General features: G+C 40.7%; 1 protein-coding gene across 1 annotated transcript; it reads left to right on the top strand.

Annotated features, from left to right (window-relative positions):
• The first annotated feature begins 16378 nt into the window (after nucleotides 1-16378).
• On the top strand, nucleotides 16379-17362 carry LOC132487699 (zinc finger protein 771-like). Its single transcript, XM_060095439.1, is given in 1 exon segment — nucleotides 16379-17362. A coding segment is annotated over 1 exon segment (948 nt). The 5' UTR covers nucleotides 16379-16414.
• Nucleotides 17363-21393: the final 4031 nt, after the last annotated feature.

The following is a 21393-nucleotide window of genomic DNA, read 5'->3' as shown; positions in this document are numbered from 1 at the left end:
CAGAGAAGTGAGAAAAGGCAGAAACAACAAAAAAAAAAAACATCTAGCAAGACAAAATAATAATAATTTAGCCATTAAACAAAGACAAACACCTTTAGTTCCTCCTAAAGGGCTATAGATAATGTTCTGAGCCATACCTTTTATTTTGCAGATACTGAAACCCCCACCAGGTGGAAGAAGTTAACTGCCTGCTGACCATAAGCACATAGACCCCAGACCAGTTGGACCCAGAAGGTTGATGATGTTAACTCCCAATTACCTCACCACCAATCAATCAAAAGAATGTCCATGAGCTGATCACACACCCCACAAGCCTCTCCCTTACCCTGTCTTTAAAAACCCTTCCCTGAAACCCATCGGGAAGTTCAGGTTTTTTGAGCATTAGCCATCCATGCTCCTTGTTTGGCGCCTGCAATAAATGCTGTGCTTTCCTTCGCCACAGCCCAGTGTCAGTAGATTGTCTTTACTGCGCTTGGGCCAGGGGAGCCAAGTTTGCCTCAGTAAAACATGGAAGGAGATTAGAGTAGAAGAGCAGGCAAATGCCAGATTATAAAGGCTTTATATGCTCAGTATTCTATATAACTTTTTTTTTAACCTTACCCCATAAGTGTTGGGGGTCAAAGGAAGAGAAGATAAAAAAAGATGAGAAACATGTAAGAAGTACTTAGATATTTGATTGTAATATAAGATAAACAGCTTAGTTTCACAAAAAATATGACTATGTTTATAAAATTAACACATCTGTGAACACAGGTAAATTTGAGGCTGTCTTACTTTTACTCTTGATGGTGAATTTAATGTAAAACTATAAACATGGGGATGTTTTTGGAACAGCAAATGACAGCTATTATGTCCTAAAGCTAATATTTATGCATTCACAAAACTAAGTGCTTCTATCCTTTCATGCCTGTAGTCTATCTCGGTTCCACATTCTTATCATTTTGTATTCTAACTTCTACCAGCATCCTGCTGCAGTATGGCTTGAATGGGTCCTGAATCATTACTCTTGCTTAGCATCACCTAGAAATTTCCTCTGTGAAGCAGTTCAGGTGAATGTCAATTGAACACTCACCTAAAAATAAAATAAAAATACATAAATATGCATTGAGAGCTTTAAAAATTGAACTGTAAACACCCAATGCTAAAACAGAACAGAAATATAAAAATGCAATTTTGTAAGGGCTTTTCAAGGTCTTAGAGAAGTAATTCTCATAGAATACAGATTGATAAAAATACTGACTTCCAATGAGGCTCTTCCAGGGCTATTTTAAGTTTCATCCTGTCAATAGATAATGTATCGGTTACAGATGTCAATCCATCCCCTACTTTAACACCAGTTACACACACACACACACACACACACACACATACACATATACACATGCATGCACATATGTTTACAGTTAATAGGAATTTATCAGGGCTGGTCAAAATTGTAATAGAAGTGATATGTATATTTTCTTTTATTCCTCTACTGATTGTTTAACATTTTTCTCTTTTATGAATGTTTTCTCAGTCCAAAGCTGCTAAGTCATCTCTTTCTCTCACACCTTCAGTCACATTTGTTAGTATGCTCTATTGGCTCTACCTTCTGAATATCTTTAAAATCTGACCTCTTCTCACTACTTTCATTTATAACCCCCTTTTCAGAATTTTGTGATAAAAAGATCAGGAAAATGGGATGGGAGGAAAGGAAGTTTTATGATGTGCATGTACTTGGTGAAAAGAAGGTACTACCAAGGGGAAAAAAATTGTCAGTGGAGAAATAATCCACGAAAAAAAAATTTAAACATTTACTATTTACTTATTGTCTTCTTAATAACAATTGAGTAACACAAGTAAATATTTTAATTACTTTGACTTAGACTTGGTGATACCTTATGCTGCTGGGTTATGACCATGCTTTATGTCTGGGCTATCTGAGTTCTAGCTTAGTAGCATTACTGTAGAGTCTTCCTTGGTTGTTTTCAATCATTCCCATGACTTCTGTATTCTTCTTATATAGATTAATATATTTATAACTCTAGTTCCGCTTTCTGCCCTGAGCACCAATCTTATATTTTAACTGCCTGCACCTCAAACACAATTTCCTTAAAGTTTATTTGCCAGAGTTTCTTCTCAACTTTCTCCTGGTTTTCTGGTCTCTGTAATAGCCTCTATTTACTAGTTAAACAACACAGACTTTGCCTCTTCCCTTCCTCTGCTCCAACATAGTCAGTTGCCGAATCTTATCATTTCTGCCTTTGCATCATCGCATCGATAATGTACTGATTAGGTCTTGTCAGGAACTAGGATGACACACTCAAACTGGGTAATTTGAAAAGAGGTTAATAAAGATACAGATGCAATAATGTGGAGGGAGGGGGCAGAATATGTTACTACCCCTAGGTTTAAAAGGTGAACAAGAGTAGAAAATTGTTAATGGAGAGAGGAAGCTACTTAGAGAAGGCTACCTAACGAGAGCTATGGCCTTGGGTCACAGTAAGACCATGACAATCCCTGACAGAAGGAGCTGGTAGTGGTGTTGGGGAGTGGGGCTGAAGGAGGTATAAATACCCTGAGCTTATCCTCTTTCATTCCTCTGATGTCCAGCCAGGGCACATCATTGTCTGAACTTAATTAGAAGCCAGAAAGTAAAAATACTCATTGATATGGTCCAAACTGTTCAGCTTCTGGATTCTAACACTCTGTAGAGCAGGCTCTGGAGAGACAAATGGAAGGTATCAGCCCAGTTGGCATCCCCTTTATCTCCCTTGTTACTCCATTAATTCAACACCTTGTTTTCTCTTACCTGATCTGCTCTCTTCTAAAGATCTGCCTCCTTCCTCCTAGCATACCAAACAACCCTGCCTTTTATTCCAGAAGACACTATGTCTACTATGTTTACTCTATGTTCACTATGTTTACAAACATCCTGGAAAATAGTCCAGAAGAGCCTAGATCCTCTCAATAACCATGCGTCAGAGGTCTGGTCCCTCATCCAAGATGGAGGACAAGAAAGCCCAATTCATCTCCTTTCTGGATTTCTCTGGTATGCTCTATCTCATGTCGGCTTTTGAAACTATCAAAGGAAGAGTATCTTGGTATCTGAAACTAAAAACTGAATTTATTGTTTAGCTAAGTAAGGGAGAGCTATGCTGACCAAGCACAGTCTTACTGGACAAAATAAATTGCTGATTTTATACAGGGTTTTAAGGAAGCATTCATTTCAGAGCTTTGTTGTTTATGTTAGCAGGAATGAGTTGATGTGAACATGTTTTATTTTGGTTACAGAGATGGGACTGGGTTAACATCAGCCTCTTAGAAACATGATCATCAGAATGACTCCACCATCAATTGTCCAATTTTCAAAATGTGAGGCTGTCATTCATGGCTGGCTTTTAGATGTGTGTTTAACTGAAGTGGCTTGTTGTTAGTCGACTAAAGAGACATAAACCAAGTCTGTTTGTTGTTACCATGCCTATAGAATTGTCATTGACTGATTAAACAGGTTGAAAACAAATTTTGTTGGTTTACTAGTTTCCTTGAATATAGAACAATCAGCCCTTTCAGTAAGTGTATCTAATGTGAAATGCTCTTTTTATGAGACTTTTGGCTCCATGACTTCCCAGATGACATCTCCATGGACTAAAGGCTCATAATCTTGTCTCACATCTGAGGTAACCTTTTCTGAGTCTCAGATATGACTGTACTTCTTTCCCGCCATACAACTGATCAGAGCAGATAAGTTAATTTCAAATGCAAGGAACAGCTTTAATTTAACTCAAGCTATTAGAAAGACTATTGCACCATCCATTTGTCCCTGGTGCAAATCAGAACCTATGCCAGAGAATATATCCTTTCAGGGCATCTCTTGGTCCCCAACCCCGCTATATCACATCTCCTGCTACTATTCTGTCCACCTCAACTACTGCTCAGTCCTTCAAGAGCTAAAGCGTTTGACAAGAAGATAAAGGGACTGTATTTCAGCAAGTCTAGGAGAGGCACAGTACCACAATTGATAGGTCTCCCAAAATAAAGGAGACTATAAATCAGAAGGCAATTCTGGAGTGACATTCATCTCAGAACATCTGTTCTTTACAGCCCTGAGGGAGTATCAGTGTTTGACTAAACCAGAGAGCCCAGGGGTTTTGCCTCATATTCCCTTCCATTCCCACTGCCACCTCCTTGCCTATCCATCCTGTGTCTCACCAGACCCTCTAAGTCTGGGAGTCTTCCTTTAAAGTTACAACTCATTCATAGAAATTTCGTTATATAGTACTGAGAATCCTAATAAGGCTGTAAGTTATAAAATGAGTTTTTGAGAATGTTGGGATTTTGGATCTTACTCATCTCTTTCTTTCCATTCTTACATTATTAGTAAGAACAAATTAAGTTCTGAAAATCTTCATAAACTATTCCTGGTTTACCAATCCATGACCACTAAATGTCCCTGCATACTTGATAGCACAGGAGGCCCTGATGTTACTAGTGAACAAAACCCATCATTTTGCCAAATAAATGCATGGCTCATCAGCCACTTGAGTCCTCCACTACAGATCAGGGTCCAAACTCTCATACTCATAAGAACAGCTTTGTGCATACAGAGACCTCAGCTAAACCCTGCAGGTGAGTGACATAAAAGCAGCATTGTGAAACAATTACAGAAATGGAAACTTAGGTTAAATTATTTTTAAATCCATTGTGTTCCATTTAGTCATTTGCAGAAGCCTGAGCATAAGTAGGAGCATAAGTATGCTCTGTGGAGTTATTCAAATGAAACACTTTCTGGCCTAAAGTAGTATATAATTTAATGGAAAGTGAATAAACAAATAAAAAACTAAATATGTGAGAAAAAGAAAACCTAAGTTCAGCTAAATACAATCACCCATCTTCAGTTAAATGCCAGTGCTTCAAAATTTCCTGATCTCTATTAATTTGTTCTTCCTCTCAGAGCACTGTTACAATTTCCTTCATTTGATGTGCCAAGTCGTTAAGTTTTGTGTGATTATTTGATGAATGTATATCTCCTGTGCTGGACTGTAATCATGTAGGTGGAGCCCATGCCTGTTTTTTGCTCACCATTGAACCCTAAAACCTCATCTAGTGCCTGGAACCTAGAAGTACTACTCAGTAAATATTTCTGAGTCAATGATTGGGTGTAAAATGTTTTCATTATATTTTTACCACTAGTTATAACTTTGAAATAGCATCCGGTGGTGGAAATAATCCACTATTGTACTGACACTAACTTATTAGGAGACCCTGAAAATATCACTTCCTTCTCTGTCTTTGCTTGTATTTCCTCAGCACCAAAATGAGGATTAAAACCATCTGAATCACCTACCTTTCTTTATATGGTTGCTGTGCCAGTTACTATTGCTGCATAACAAAAGCACTTAAAACTTAGAGGTATAAAATAATTGTATGATGCTCACAATTTCTGTCGGTCAGGAATTTGAACAGGGCAGAGTGGACTTTATTGTTTCTGCTCCAAGATATTTGCAGCACACCTGGGAAGACTCAAAGATTGGAGATGACTCTTTGGCTGGGAGCTGGAATTACCTGGAGGCATCTCCACTTACATATTTGGCAATTGATGGTGGCTGTTGACTAGAATCTCAGCTGGGCTGTTGGCCAGAAAAGCCTATGAGTGGCGTTTCCTGGTGTCCTCTCAAGTGGACTAGCTTGGACTTCCTTGCGTCAGAGAAGCTAAGTTCCAAGGGTGAGCATCAGAAGAGAACCAGAAAGAATCATTTTCTGTGATCTAACTCAAAAGTTACATAGCCTCACTTACACACCCAAGTCCACCCAGGTTCAAGGTGATGGAGTTTATAGATCCTACCAATTAATGGAAGGAGTGTGAAATTCACATTGTAGGAAGAGCATGTAGATTGGAAATATTATAGCATTTTTGGAATGTACACAGTTGCTTTGATAACCAAAGAAGGTACCAGGAGAAATACGAAACTGCACCTTTAAGAGTTAATTTTTGTCCAAATCTAGACCCTTAGTTAATCTAACAAAATCTTTGAATTATGCATTTCTGAGGCTTCTTTATGGTTTTTATTGTTATCTTTATGCTGTTGTATTAGTTCTTAATGGAAATTCAAATCCCAGGAAAGAAATGAAACACTGATTAAAACAAAATGGATGGACATAACTATAAATTAGAAGTGAAAAAAATGGTTAATAAACATGAGAAAATTATTAACTAAAATGTGCAAATAAAACAATAAGATGATTTTTATCTGCCAAATTAGCCTACAAATGACAATGTCAGCAAGGACTCTATCCCAACTGCTGGGTGGGTATTATTTATCTATTGATGTGTAACAAATTATTCCAAAATGTAGCAAGTTAAAACAAATATTTATTAGCTTACTTGGTTTCTGAGGGTCAAGAATCCAGCAGTGGCTTGCTGGGTGGTCCTGGTGCAGGAGCTCTAATGAGTGGCCATCGAAGTGTTGGCCAGGACTGCAGTCATCTAAAGGCTGAAACAGGGCTGGAAGGTCTGCTTGCAAGATGGCTCATACCTATGGCTGTTGATGGAGGCCTCAGGTCCTTGCTGGCTCTTGGCAGGAAGCCTTAGTTCCTTGCCACGTGTACCACTCTTTGGGGCTGCATAAGTGTTCTCATGATATGGCACGTGGCTTCCTCTAGAGCATGGGATTTAAGAGAGAGCAAAGGAAATGCCACAGTGTCTTTTATGACCAGCCATAAAACATTTCTATAATAAAATACTGATTTACACAGGTCAAGCCTATTCATTATGGAAGGAATTAGACAAGGGCATAAATAACAGGAGGTAGGTTTATTTGGCATAATCACCAATAAATTGGTATGACCACACTGGATAGCAATTTTATAATATGTATCAAAAGCCTTAAAAATGTTTCATAGAAGAAAGTTGGCTTTCAAAGAATGTTTGTTCAAGGAATCATTAAATAAATAAACAACCCAGTAGCTTCAATTCTAGGAATCACTCTAAGGAAATAATGAGATGGAGATGACAAAGATTTATATACCAAGATGTTAATTATACATAAATTGTTACAGGATCAAGTAGAAGTAAACTAAATGTACAAATAACAGAATCATCAAGTAAATTATAACACACTGTATCTTTTTACATTTTTTGAATTTTATTTTATTTGTTTTTTTATACAGCAGGTTCTTATTAGTTATCCATTTTATACATATTAGTGTATACATGTCAATCCCAATCTCTCAGTTCATCACACCACCACCACCACCACCACCATTTTCCCAACTTGGTGTCCAGATGTTTGTTCTCTACATCTGTGCCTCTATTTCTGTGCTGCAAACCAGTTCATCTGTACCATTTTTCTAGGTTCCACATATATGCGTTAATATACTATAGTTGTTTTTCTCTTTCTGACTTACTTCACTGTGTATGACAGTCTCTAGATCCATCCATGTCTCTAAAATGACCCAATTTCATTCCTTTTTATAGCTGAGTAATATTCCATTGTATATATGTCCTACAACCTCTTTATCCATTCGTCTGTTGATGGGCATTTAGGTTGCTTCCATGACCTGGCTATTGTAAATAGCTGCAATGAAAAATGGGGTGCATGTGTCTTTTTGAATTATGGTTTTCTCAGGGTATATGCCCAGTAGTGGGATTGCTGGGTCATATGGTACTTCTATTTTTAGTTTTTTAAAGAATCTCCATACTGTTCTCCATAGTCACTGTATCAATTTACATTTCCACCAAAAGTGCAAGAGGGTTCCCTTTTCTCCACACCCTCTCCAGCATTTGTTGTTTGTAGATTTTCTGATGATGGCCATTCTGACTAATGTGAGGTGATACCTCATTGTAGTTTTGATTTGCATTTCTCTAATAATTAGTGATGTTGAGCAGCTTTTCATGTGCTTCTTGGCCATCTGTGTGTCTTCTTTGGAGAATGTCTATTTAGGTCTTCTGCCCATTTTTGGATTGGGTGTTTGTTTTTTTGATATGGAGCTGCATGAGCTGCTTGTAAATTTTGGAGATTAATCCTTTGCCCGTTGCTTCATTTGCAAATATTTTCTCCCATTCTGAGGGTTGTCTTTTCATCTTGTTTATGGTTTCCTTTGATGTGCAAAAGCTTTTAAGTTTCATTAGGTCCCATTTGTTTATTTTTGTTTTTATTTCCATTTCTCTAGGAGGTGGGTCAAAAAGGATCTTGCTGTGATTTATGTCATAGAGTGTTCTGCCTATGTTTTCCTCTAAGAGTTCGATAGTGTCTGGCCTTACATTTAGTTCTTTATTCCATTTTGAATTTATTTTTGTGTATGGTGTTAGGGAGTGTTCTGATTTCATTTTTCTATATGTAGCTGTCCAGCTTTCCCAGCACCAATTATGGAAGAGGCTGTCTTTTCTCCACTGTATATTCCTGCCTCCTTTATCAGAGATAAGATGACCATATGTGCATGGGTTTATCTCTGGGCTTTCTATCTTGTACCATTGATCTATATTTCTGTTTTTGTGCCAGTACCATACTGTCTGGTTTACTGTAGCTTTGTAGTATAGTCTGAAGTCAGGGAGCCTCATTCCTCCCGCTCCATTTTTCTTTCTAAAGATTGCTTTGGCTATTCGGGGTCTTTTGTGCTTCCATACAAATTGTGGAATTTTTTGTTCTACTTCTGTGAAAAATGCCAGTGGTAGTTTGATAGGGATTGCACTGAATCTGTAGATTGCTTTGGGTAGTATATTCATTTTCACAATGTTGATTCTTCCAATTCAAGAACACGGTATATCTCTCCATCTATTTGTATCATCTTTAATTTCTTTCATCAGTGTCTTATAATTTTCTGCATACAGGTCTTTTGTCTCCTTAGGTAGGTTTATTCCTGGATATTTCATTCTTTTTGTTGCAATAGTAAATGGGAGTGTTTTCTTCATTTCAATTTCAGATTTTTCATCATTAGTGTATAGGAATTCAAGAGATTTCTGTGCATTAATTTTGTATCCTGCTACTTTACCAAATTCATTGATTAGCTCTAGTAGTTTTCTGGTAGCATCTTTAGGATTCTCTATGTATAGTATCATGTCATCTGCAAACAATGACAGCTTTACTTCTTCTTTTCTGATTTGGATTCCTTTTCTTTCTTTTTCTTCTCTGATTGCTGTGGCGAAAACTTCCAAAACTATGTTGAATAATAGTGGTGAGAGTGGGCAACCTTGTCTTGCTCCTGATCTCAGTGGAAGTGGTTTCAGTTTTTCACCATTGAGGACGATGTTGGCTGGGGTTTGTCACATATGGCCTTTATTATGTTGAGGAAAGTTCCCTCTATGCCTACTTTCTGGAAGGTTTTTATCAAAAATGGGTGTTGAATTTTGTCGAAAGCTTTCTCTGCATCTATTGAGATGATGATATGGTTTTTCTCCTTCAATCTGTTAATATGGTGTATCACATTGTTTGATTTGTGTATACCAAAGAATTCGTGCATTCCTGGGATAAACCCCACTTGATCATGGTGTATGATCCTTTTAGTGTGCTGTTGGATTCTGTTTGCTAGTATTTTGTTGAGGATTTTTGCATCTATGTTCATCAGTGATATTGGCCTGTAGTTTTCTTTCTTTGTGACATCTTTGTCTGGTTTTGGTATCAGGCTGATGGTGGCCTCATAGAATGGGTTTGGGAGTGTTCCTCCCTCTGCTATATTTGGAAGAGTTTGAGAAGGATAGGTGTTACCTCTTCTCTAAATATTTGATAGAATTCGTCTGTGAAGCCATCTGGTCCTGGGCTTTTGTTTGTTGGAAGATTTTTAATCACAATTCCAATTCCAGTGCTTGTGATTGGTCTGTTCATATTTTCTATTTCTTCCTGGTTCAGTCTCGGAAGGTTGTGCATTTCTAAGAATTTGTCCATTTCTTCCAGGTTGTCCATTTTATTGGCATAGAGTTGCTTGTAGTTATATCTCTCATGATCCTTTGTATTTCTGCAGTGTCAGTTGTTACTTCTCCTTTTTCATTTCTAATTCTATTGATTTGAGTCTTCTCCCATTTTTTCTTGATGAGGCTTTTTAAAGGTTTATCAATTTGTTTATCTTCTCAAAGAACCAGCTTTTAGTTTTATTGATGTTTGCTATCATTTCCTTCATTTCTTTTTCATTTATTTCTGATCTGATCTTTATGATTTCTTTCCTTCTGCTAACTTTGGGGGTTTTTTTGTTCTTCTTTAATTGCTTTAGGTTTAAGGTTAGGTTGTTTATTTGAGATGTTTCTTGTTTTTTAAGGTAGGCTTGTATAGCTATAAACTTCTTAGAACTGCTTTTGCCACATCCCATAGGTTTTCGGTCATCGTGTTTTCACTGCCATTTGTTTCTAGGTATTTTTTTATTTCCTCTTTGATTTCTTCAGTGATCTCCTGGTTATTAAGTTGTGTATTGTTTAGCCTCCGTGTGTTTGTATTTTTTACAGATTTTTTCCTGTAATTGACATCTAGTCGCATAGCGTTGTGATTGGAAAAGATACTTGATACAATTTCAATTTTCTTAAATTTACCAAGGCTTAATTTGTGACCCAAGATATGATCTTGGAGAATGTTCCATGAGCACTTGTATTCTGTTGTTTTTGGATGAAATGTCCTATAAATATCAATTAAGTGCATCTTGTTTAATGTATCATTTAAAGCTTGTGTTTCCTTATTTATTTTCATATTGGATGATCTGTCCATTGGTGAAAGTGGGGAGTTAAAGTCCCCTACTATGATTGTGTTACTGTCGATTTCCCCTTTTATGGCTGTTAGTATTTGCCTTATTTATTGAGGAGATCCTATGTTGGATGCATAAATATTTACAATGGTTATCTCTTCTTCTTGCATTTATCCCTTGATCATTAGGTAGTGTCCTTCTTTGTCTCTTGTAATAGTCTTTGTTTTAAAGTCTATTTTGTCTGACATGAGAATTGCTATTCCAGATTTCTTTTGATTTCCATTTGCATGGAATATCTTTTTCCATCCCCTCACTTTCAGTCTGTATGTGTCCCTAGGTCTGAAGTGGGTCTCTTGTAGACAGCATATATACAGGTCTTGTTTTTGTATTCATTCAGCCAAATGGTTGAAGCATTTAATCCATTTACATTTAAGGTAATTATCGATATGTATGTTCCTATTACCATTTGCTTAATTGTTTTGGGTTTGCTATTGTAGGTCTTTTCCTCCTCTTGTGTTTCCTGCCTAGAGAAGTTCCTTTACCATTTTTTTGTAAAGATGGTTTGATGGTGCTGAATTCTCTTAGCTTTTGCTTGTCTTTAAAGGTTTTATTTTCTCTGTCAAATCTGAATGAGATCCTTGCTGGGTAGAGTCATCCTGGTTGTAGGTTTTTCTCCTTCATCACTTTAAATATGTCTTGCCACTCCCTTCTGGCTTGCAGAGTTTCTGCTGAAAGATCAGCTGTTAACCTTATGGGGATTCCCTGTGTGTTATTTGTTGTTTTTCCTTTGCTGCTTTTAATATATTTTCTTTGCATTTAATTTTTGATAGTTTGATTAATATGTGTCTTAGCATGTTTCTCCTTGGATTTATCCTGTATGGGACTCTCTGTGTTTCCTGGACTTGATTAACTATTTCCATTCCCATATTAGGGAAGTTTTCAACTATAATCTCTTCAAATATTTGCTCAGTCCCTTTCTTTTTCTCTTCTTCTTCTGGGACCCCTAGAATTCGAATGTTGGTGCATTTAAGGTTGTGCCAGAGGTCTCTGAGACTGTCCTCAATTCTTTTAATTCTTTTTTCTTTATTCTGCTCTGCAGTAGTTATTTCTACTATTCTATCTTCCAGGTCACTTATCTATTCTTCTGCCTCAGTTTTTCTGCTATTGACCTCTTCTAGAGAATTTTTAATTTCCTTTATTGTATTGTTCATCACTGTTTGTTTGCTCTTTAGTTCTTCTAGGTCCTTGTTAAACGTTTCTTGTATTTTCTCCATTCTATTTCCAAGATTTTGGATCATCTTTACTATCATTATTCTGAATGCTTTTTCAGGTAGACTGCCTGTTTCCTCTTCATTTGTTAGGTCTGGTGGGTTTTTGCCTTGCTCCTTCATCTGCTGTTTCTGTCTTCTCATTTTGCTTAACTTACTGTGTTTGGGGTCTCATTTTCGCAGGCTGCAGGTTCGTAGTTCCCGTTGTTTTTGGTGTCTGTCCCCAGTGGCTAAGGTTGGTTCAGTGGGTTGTGTAGGCTTCCTGGTGGATGGAACTAGTGCCTGTGTTCTGGTGGATGAGGCTGGATCTTGTCTCTCTGGGGGCTACGTCCATGTCTGGTGGTGTGTTATGGGGTTTCTGTGGCTTTATTGTGATTTTAGGCAGCCTCTCTGCTAATGTATGTGTTGTGTTCCTGTCTTGCTAGTTGTTTGGCATAGGGTGTCCAGCACTGTAATTTGCTGGTCGTTGAGTGGAGCTGGGTCTTAGTTTTGAGATGGAGATCTCTGGGAGATTTTTGCCATTTGATATTACGTGGAGCTGGGAGGTCTCTTGTGGACCAGTGTCCTGAACTTGTCTCTCTCACCTCAGAGGCACAGCCCTGATGCCTGGCTGGAGCACCAAGAGCCTGTCATCCACATGGCTCAAAACAAAAGGGGAAAAAAAGAAAGAAAGAAAAAAGAAGATAAAATAAAATAAAATAAAATAAAATAAAGTTATTAAAATAAAAAGTAATTATTAAAAAATTTTTTAATAATAAACAAAAAAAAGAAAAACAGAAGAGAGTAACCAAACCAAAAAGCAAATCCACCAATGATAACAAGTGCTAAAACCTGTAGAAAAGAAAAAAAAAGCAAAAACAAACGGAGAGACAGAACCCTAGGACAAATGGTAAAAGCAATACTATACAGACAAAATCCCACACAGATGCACACACATACACACTCACAAAAGGAGAAAAAGGGAAAAATATGTATATATCATTGCTCCCAAAGTCCACCTCCTCAATTTGGGATGATTCGTTTTCTATTTAGGTATTCCACAGATGAAGCGTACATCAAGTTGATTGTGGGGATTTAATCCGCTGCTCCTGAGGCTGCTGGGAGAAATTTTCCCCTCTCTTATTTGTTCGCACAGCTCCCTGGGGTTCAGCTTTGGATCTGGATCCGCCTCTGCGTGTAGTTCGCCTGAGGGCGTCTGTTCCTGCCCAGACAGGATGGGGTTAAAGGAGCATTTGATTCGGGGGCTCTGGCTTGCTCTCGCTCACTCAGGCCGTGGGGAGGGAGAGGTACGGATGCAGGGCAGGCCTGCGGCTGCAGAGGCCAGCATGACGTTGCACCAGTCTGAGGCGCACCGTGCGTTCTCCCAGGGAAGTTGTGCCTGGATCACAGGACCCTGGCAGTGGCGGGCTGCACAGGCTCCCAGAAGGGGACGTGTGGATAGTGACCTGTGCTTGCACACAGGCCTCTTGGTGGCTGCAGCAGCAGCCTTAGTGTCTCATGCCCGTCTCTGGGGTCCGCGCTGAGAGCCACGGCTCGCGCCTGTCTCTGGAGCTCCTTTTAGCGGCACTCTTAATCCCCTCTCCTCGCGCACCAGGAAACAAAGAGGCAAGAAAAAGTCTCTTGCCTCTTTGGCAGGTCCAGACCTTTCCCAGACTCCCTCCTGGCTAGCTGTGGCACACTAGCCCCTTCAGGCTGTGTTCACGCCGCCAACCCCACTCCTCTCCCTGGAATCCGACCTCCGAAGCCCAAGCCTCAGCTCCCAGCCCCTGCCCGTCCCGGCGGGTGAGCAACAAGCCTCTCGGGCTGGTGAGTGCTGGTCAGCACTGATCCTCTGTGTGGGAATCTCTCCGCTTTGCCCTCCGCACCCCTGTGGCTGCGCTCTCCTACATGGCTCCGAAGCTTCCCCCCTCCGACACCCACAGTCTCCACCAGCAAAGGTGCTTCCTAGTGTGTGGAAACCTTTCCTCCTTCACAGCTCCCTCCCCGAGGTGCAGGTCCCATCCCTATTCTTTTGTCTGTGTTTTTTCTTTTTTCTTTTCCCTACCCAGGTACGTGGGGAGTTTCTTGCCTTTTGGGAGGTCTGAGGTCTTCTGCCAGCGTTCAGCAGGTGTTCTGTAGGAGCAGTTCCACGTGTAGATGTATTTCTGATGTATTTGTAGGGAGGAGGGTGATCTCCACGTCTTACTCTTCTGCCATCTTGAAGCTCCCTCCAACAATATAGTTTTGTAAATACAATATTTCTATAATCAGAAATAGTACATATTTGAATGTTCATTTATTGCTCTTCCTTCTCATGCACATTCTTCTCAACAATTCATGCAACCCTCCACAGTCTTGACAAAAAAGATATAACTAAAGTTTTGCACTTCCTATTATGTTAATATTTAAATGTTACGCACATGGAGAACTAACTAAATTCCTTATCTTAAGGTCTATGATCACTAGAAAGTCAGCAATCTGCATAGCAACTTATCAAACTATATATTTGCTGTTATAAATCGGGGATGTTTTTTATTTGCATGTCACAAAATTATTCTGGAAAATATTGCTATTAAAATCATAGAAATCACTGTTTGAGTAAATATACAATGAATATCATTTGGAGATAAACATACTTTTTGTTTCTTTTTTCCTTTTTTTTCTTTTCCTTTCTCCAGATAATTCTAGTGGCTTTAGACTCTACAAATAATCAGTCTGGTGTTTTATGTCCCAGCAATTCTGAAGTTCACTTTGTCTGTTCTGTCTACATGTCATAGAGTCACTAAAATCTTTCACCCAGAAATTCTAAATCTTTTTACAAATGGCGTATTAAGGCACATATCCCTGCAAGGAAATGAAATAATTTGATTGTATAAGTAAGGTAACACAAGCAAGAGTTAAATGACAAACAGTACTCCCAAAGCAAATTTTGAAAAGCCCTTGAATGAAGAGGCTTTTTCCTGAAAGACCAGCCTCTTTCATCAAGAGTCTTTAATATTCTTGTCCTTCTTTGCAAATAACCACAAAGAAAGAACTTGAAACTTTGCACTGGAATATTGAACGTGTCCAAAACATCTCAATGCAACAAATGAAAAATTCAAATAAAAATTTAAAATAAGAGCTATCATATTCCATTACACATTAATAAGACCATTTTCTGTTCCTCTTTAAAAATTAATTAAAATCAACCAATCCGTGTTGAAATAAATAAATATATCCTTGCTGTATCTTCCTTATTTGAAAAAGAATAATATGCTTCAAGCTAAAAACCAAGTTAAAAGAAATTATAATTGGGACAAGACCAATAAAATGTTTTCATACATTCATTTTGAGGTCATTAATATTTTATCTCTCCCATCATCAAACTCAGAACAAGTGCAGTCAGATATGATATTAATTAAAATGCTCTACACGTCTATCAGTGTTGATTAGTTACTAATACAAAAGTGTTAGAATTTTTATGAAACTTAAAAATTTACTCCCAAAGAAGATGGAAACCACATATTTAATAACAGATGCCAAATATGAGATTGTTCTCTCTTTAGAAGTATAATTCACCACTTAAATACTAAGAACTGGAGAAGCGATATATTCTTCTCTATGGGTCTTTTTCTGTCTTCAGACATAAGGACTGAGGACTCATCACAGTGAAGCTGAAAACAGGTTATTGGCACTTTAGTAAGTTACCCAAAAGCTGTTTGGCAAATTGCCCACTGTATAAAGGAAAAGGTGTGGGTTTTACTACAAAACCTACAATCAATTAATCTAATATGTAGAAAAGTTCTCCTTTGGAGTCTGTATATAGTATGAATCAATCACTTACGTTTACAATTGCAAATAGTAAGTCTGATAAATCGACATCTCAAAATACAAAATTTGTATCTAGAAAATATACACTATCATTTTAGAGGCATTTGAATAAATAGATTGACGTTATCTCTGCTCTTTTAAAAGCAAATCAAGGAAGAAAATTTTAAAATTTATCTGTCATCATTCTATTTTGAAAGTATATTATCTATCCTTAACTCAAACAATATGCTATGTTGAAGAAACAATTAAATGCTACCCACGGGATAGAGATGGCACTGTCTCTCTTCACATATAATATAGAATTTCCAAATGCTATCTAAATTTCTTCATAAACACGCCTTGTACCCACTGGATAGAGAGGCAATGGGATTCAGCAGTTAAGAGTACAGACTGCCGTCATGGATGATTATAATAGTACATACCCCATAGAGAGTTTTTGCAAGGAATAAATGAGTAATGTAATAAAGTAAAGAACTTGTTTTACTTATTTATCTTTTGGCTGCCTCGTGTGGCGTGCGGGATCTTATTTCCCCGACCAGGGATCGAACCTGTGCCCCCTGCATTGGGAGCGTGGAGTCCTAACCACTGAACCACCAGGTAAGTCCCCAAAGTAAAGAACTTATAAAAGTGTCTGCCACATCACAAGTGCTACATGGGCCCGGCGCCCTAGCCTGGGGCAGCGCGAGCGCCCGAACCTGCGGCTGGACACCAAGATGCCCAGTGAACAGCAGACAGAGGAGGAGGAGGAGGAGGAAGGGATGAAAGAAGAGATGGTGCTGCTGGTGAAGGGTGAGGAGGATGAGGGTGAAGAGAAGTATGAAGTGGTGAAACTCAAGATCCCCATGGACAACAAGGAGGTCCCGAGTGAGGCGCCAGCCCCGTCGGCGTACCCGGCGCGCCCACATGAGTGCCGGGACTGCGGCCGTACCTTTGCGCGCAGCTCCACATTGACCAAGCACGCCCGCATACACACGGGCGAGCGGCCCCTTGCGTGCACCGAGTGCGGCCGCCGCTTCTCGCAGAAGTCGGCGCTGACCAAACACAGCCGCACGCATACGGGCGAGCGGCCTTACGAACGCCCGTAATGAGACAAGCGCTTCTCAGCTGCCTCGAACCTGAGGCAGCACCGCCGTCGCCACACGGGCAAGAATCCGTACGCCTGCACACAATGTGGCCGCCGCTTCGCGAAGAGCTCCAACTACGCACAGCACCTGCGCGCGCACACGGGCGAGAAGCCGTACTTGTGCCCGGACTGCGGACGCGCCTTCGGGGGCAGTTCGTGTCTGGCGCGCCACCGACGCACGCACACGGGCGAGCGGCCGTACGCATGCGCCAACTGCGGCGCGCACTTCGCCCAGAGCTCGGCGCTGGCCAAGTACTGGCGCGTGCACACGGGCGAGCAGCTGCGCTGCTACGCTGTGTACGGCCGCGGCTTCGGCCACCGCTCCAACCTGGAGGAGCATGCGCGCACGCACACAGGCGAGCGGCCCTACCCACGTGCCGAGTGCCGCCGGCGCTCCCGCCTCAGCTCGCACTTCGTCAGCCACCGTCGCGCGCCCATGCGGCGCCGTCTGTGTATCTGCGCGGGCTGCGGCCGGGACTTCAAGCTACCTGCCGGAGCCACTGCCACAGAGCGCTGCCCAGATTGTGAGTGCAGTTGAAGCGCCATTCTTGTCTCCGCGGGGTGCGAACTGGGGAGGGGCACGCTGGTATCCCGACCTGGGGCTTTGTTAACCTGGACAACTCCCCGCCCCGCCACCTGCGTCTCAGATAGGGTGCGACAGCGGCCCTGGCTGCCCTGGAACGGGGAGACAGGGAGGATCCCCTACTGGGGTCCCTGGAAACGCGCCCACCTCCCCCTCATTACATCCCCTCGGCCCTTGTTAGAGTGAATAAAGTATTATATCCTCACCCCACCCGTGCCTGTGAATGAGGTGGGTGGGGTGTGAATTAGGAGGAAAGTTGGGGGTCTCCCCAGGCTTAGGTGATTTAGATGAATCGTCATGGAGTCAAGTGGGGCTATAAGCCCAAAAGTGTTTTGTGTGTGTGTGGAGTCATTCCACGCTTGGCCCTTGGTTATGTCTTCCTGACCTCATACCTAGAAAGGTCCATTAATTTAGCGCGTTCGTGATCAACAGGCAGTGCATTCTGCAGAGCTTTGAGTGAGCCGGCATGAACCTCATGGAACTCAGTCTAGTAAAGAGAAGCAATAGTGGAAACTTTAGCACTAGGTTAAAGAACTTCAGTGCTACATTATTATTAGCTCATTTTCATCCTCAAAGCATCCCAAAGTTAGGTAACTCTTTTATCTCCATTTCTGCAGGTGAGTAAATAGGTACTGACAACCAGTGAATGGCACAGTGGGGACAAGTACACAGGCAAGTGCAGTCCCTTATCATTGGAGCTCTAATGGGGGAGTTGTTGGATAGGAGAGGTCTTCAGTGCAATCTTGGAGTTTAGAGAGGCTCTTCTCAGAGGTGGCATTTAAGCTGGTCTTAAGGTCAAGAGAGTTGGGGTTGAGGACGTATGGAGAGAACCCCTGAACCTGCATGCCAGACTTGTTAGAGCTTGCAGGTGTTCTCTAGGGTGGAAGGTAGGGACAACAAGCAAGGACGTTGGCAGGAGACAGACTACTAAGGACCCTGGAAGCCAGGTTAAAGGTTCCAAGGCCACAAAGAAGCCTTGAGGGATTAGAGGGGAGGGAGGGATATGGCATATTATTGAGCTAGAATTAATAGGAGTTAAAGTGGATGTGGGGAAAGGAGAGATGGGGCTGATTTCATTTCTTAGGTTGGGTGACTGCAGGCAGTGTCATTGAGATGGGGACACGGGATGAGGAGCAGGACCAGAGTTGAAAAAAAAAAAAAAACAAGTGCTACCTGTTAGCTTCTTTTTTTCCTGATCATTTCTGTTCTTGTTGACACAACTAGTTCACCAGTACTTCTGTATTACTGTGAATCCATGCTAATGTGACCTGCTAACCCATACATAAATACTAAAATTCCTTATCTGGGATGCTCATTTGGGTCCTTTTTCATACACTGCCCTGAATTTCAGTATTTCAGGGTATAATTCCGATATAAATGTGAGACAACATCAAACCTCATTTTTAGCATTCCTCTCAAACAATTAGCCTGCTTCTCTGAGGATCAGGACTGTGTTTTCCTCATCTTTTATCGGAGCCACAGCCAGGCGCATAACAAGCACTCATGGAACTGATTTGAATATTTATGATCCCCATCTAAGCCAACGTCATCATATTAGCATATTAGCATCTGGTAACTGACAAAAAAAAAGGGGGGGGGAAACTCTGCTTGGAAACTCATGAAAAATTGCACAAAATCCACTAGTTGATTACCCAAGTTTTGTCTTTGGAGCAAGAGGACTATGTTAGAGCAAACATGACGACTGTGAGCCCTAGGAGCTGTCTTGGTGTCCCGTAGGGAATTCCCAGTGGCCTGGATTTCACCTAGAAATGTTACACTAATCCCTGTCAAAGGTGTGAGGCTGTGACTCCAGTAGCGACATTGTGACTACTTTAACGTATTGCTGTCCAATGACTAGATTGTCTGATTTTTTTTTCTTTCCATTACTTGGATTGTATTTGAGCAAATGGATTAGAAGTTTGTGTATTGTGAAGCCAGCACCTTGGGGTTCTGTCAGTGCCTTGTCCCCATCCCCTGCAGAACACTGGGGAAAAGTTCCACCTCAACGAGTCCCGGCAAGCCACCTAAAGAACGTCTGCATTCTCTCTAATCTGCAGCCTCAGGGATGGAGACACAACACTTCCTCCTCCCAGCAAGCCCCTCCCAGTGTCTTCCCACATCATACCCTTAGCAGCTCTTTTCAGGACATCCCTAATTTGCTAGAGTATCAGATTGTACCATAAAGGTAAATGACCGATAAAGCCAAAATTATTTTTATACTTGAGGACTCTTATGGTGGAGGGTTTGTGTAAAGAATGAATAGATACGGAATGTTTTTAAAACCATTATCGTAAAATACATGTTCTAAGCCGTAATTGCTATCCATCTGTCCAGACAACCAATGTAGCCACATCCCTTCCTAGAAGGCTTTGGAGCCACCACTTTAATTATATGTATTTCAATAATATATATTAAGACTATACCACTCTACTATTTTTAGTGTTTATTTTCTCTTCTTTACTACTGTTGACTGCTTTATTTTCCTATTGGCCATTTATACTCCTTTATATCCTCTACTCTCTTAAAAGTGTTGAACTATAACTTATTTCCAGAACAATCTCTTTTTCTATTCCTGTGAAGACCCAGATGGAAGATGAAAGAAGGAACTCTCCACCAACTGGCCATTATGGGAAGATAAGGAGGACATGCAGCCTCACAGGAGGCCTGCAGCGAGTAATCGCAGAGCTGCAAATGTGGGGAGAAGGCTTAGCTAGCCCCACCAGCGGTAAAGGTTTTATCTCAGTGAGTTGTTGAAAGAGACATGCAGATCATCAAGTGAGGCAGAGGCCAAGAAAGTCATAGTAAAAAGTCTGATCACTCCAGGAGATGCATGTAAGGTGATCAAGGGCAGGATAATGGCCACTTTCTGAAAGTGGAGCTGGACGGGAACCACCCAGCCCTGCCATCTGCTAAGACATCAGGCTCAATCCCCAGCAGCCTGGCGACCCGCAGCAGAGACTCAGTGTAAACAGCCGGAGCATCGTCCATCCTCCAACAACGATAGCGAACTGCCTGGTGCCATGGCCCTGTGCTTTCGTGTGAGATGTCCCCTGTGCCTGGAATTTCAAACTTTACTCCTTAAATTGGAAAAAGTACATTTATCTTTTAATCTCAAGTGTAACCTTCTCCCTCCACCTCACGGATAAGGTATCCTTCCTCTGTGCTCTGACAATAATCATATTGGAGTTGAATTACCTATTTGTGTATCAGCTCAATAGACTGAGATTCCCTTGAGGACATAAATTTTTTTTCATCTCTGTATCCCCAGAAATGCCTTACATGTTGTGCTCAGTACATACATGTTGATGAGCAAGTGAGTAAGTTCAACAAATAAAAGAAGGAAAGGATGAATGGATCCTTGAGCATTTGTGGTTTTGACAGAGAGACAACCGACTGTGGGGACCCTTCTGGGACTGAGGGTTTTGGCGGGTGGGATGAAGCAATGATATGGAATCCTGCCATCTCAGTGAGCCTGAGCAAGGGACAGAGCTGCCTGCAGAACACCAGGCACCTCAGAAACACAAGGACGGCACCTGGACACATGCACCACCTCTGATAACAGTGACTTCTCAGGGAACCAGAATCTCTTTCCTCTTCTTCCTACCTCCAACCAGAGTTAAGAAATAAGAAACCACATACTGCTGACATTTCTCCTTTAGAATCTTTTACACTAGAATGGACTTTCCTGCTTGGGAAGTAAGCCCTTTGAGAAATAACAGCAACTATATTCTGTGTAGCAGAAAGCATGTTATCACCATGGAGATAACAACAATGCCACCTCTGAGGCTAGTAATAAGAAGTTAGTTTAAACTTCTCCAGAGAACTGAGATTAAAGACAAGAATAATTACAATCTTTGGGGGCAAATCTGTTCCACAGTTTTGAATAAGGGAAATAAAAGTTCTCAGGTAAAGCCTCTTCAGTCAATGATTTCAATGGTGTTTTATCCTTATTAATGAGTTTATTCTTATACAGTATGTTGGGCTGT

The sequence above is a fragment of the Mesoplodon densirostris genome, chromosome 4, assembly GCF_025265405.1.
Source record: "Mesoplodon densirostris isolate mMesDen1 chromosome 4, mMesDen1 primary haplotype, whole genome shotgun sequence".
NCBI classification, from domain to species: domain Eukaryota; kingdom Metazoa; phylum Chordata; class Mammalia; order Artiodactyla; family Ziphiidae; genus Mesoplodon; species Mesoplodon densirostris.
This window is presented reverse-complemented; position numbering and strand designations above follow the sequence as displayed.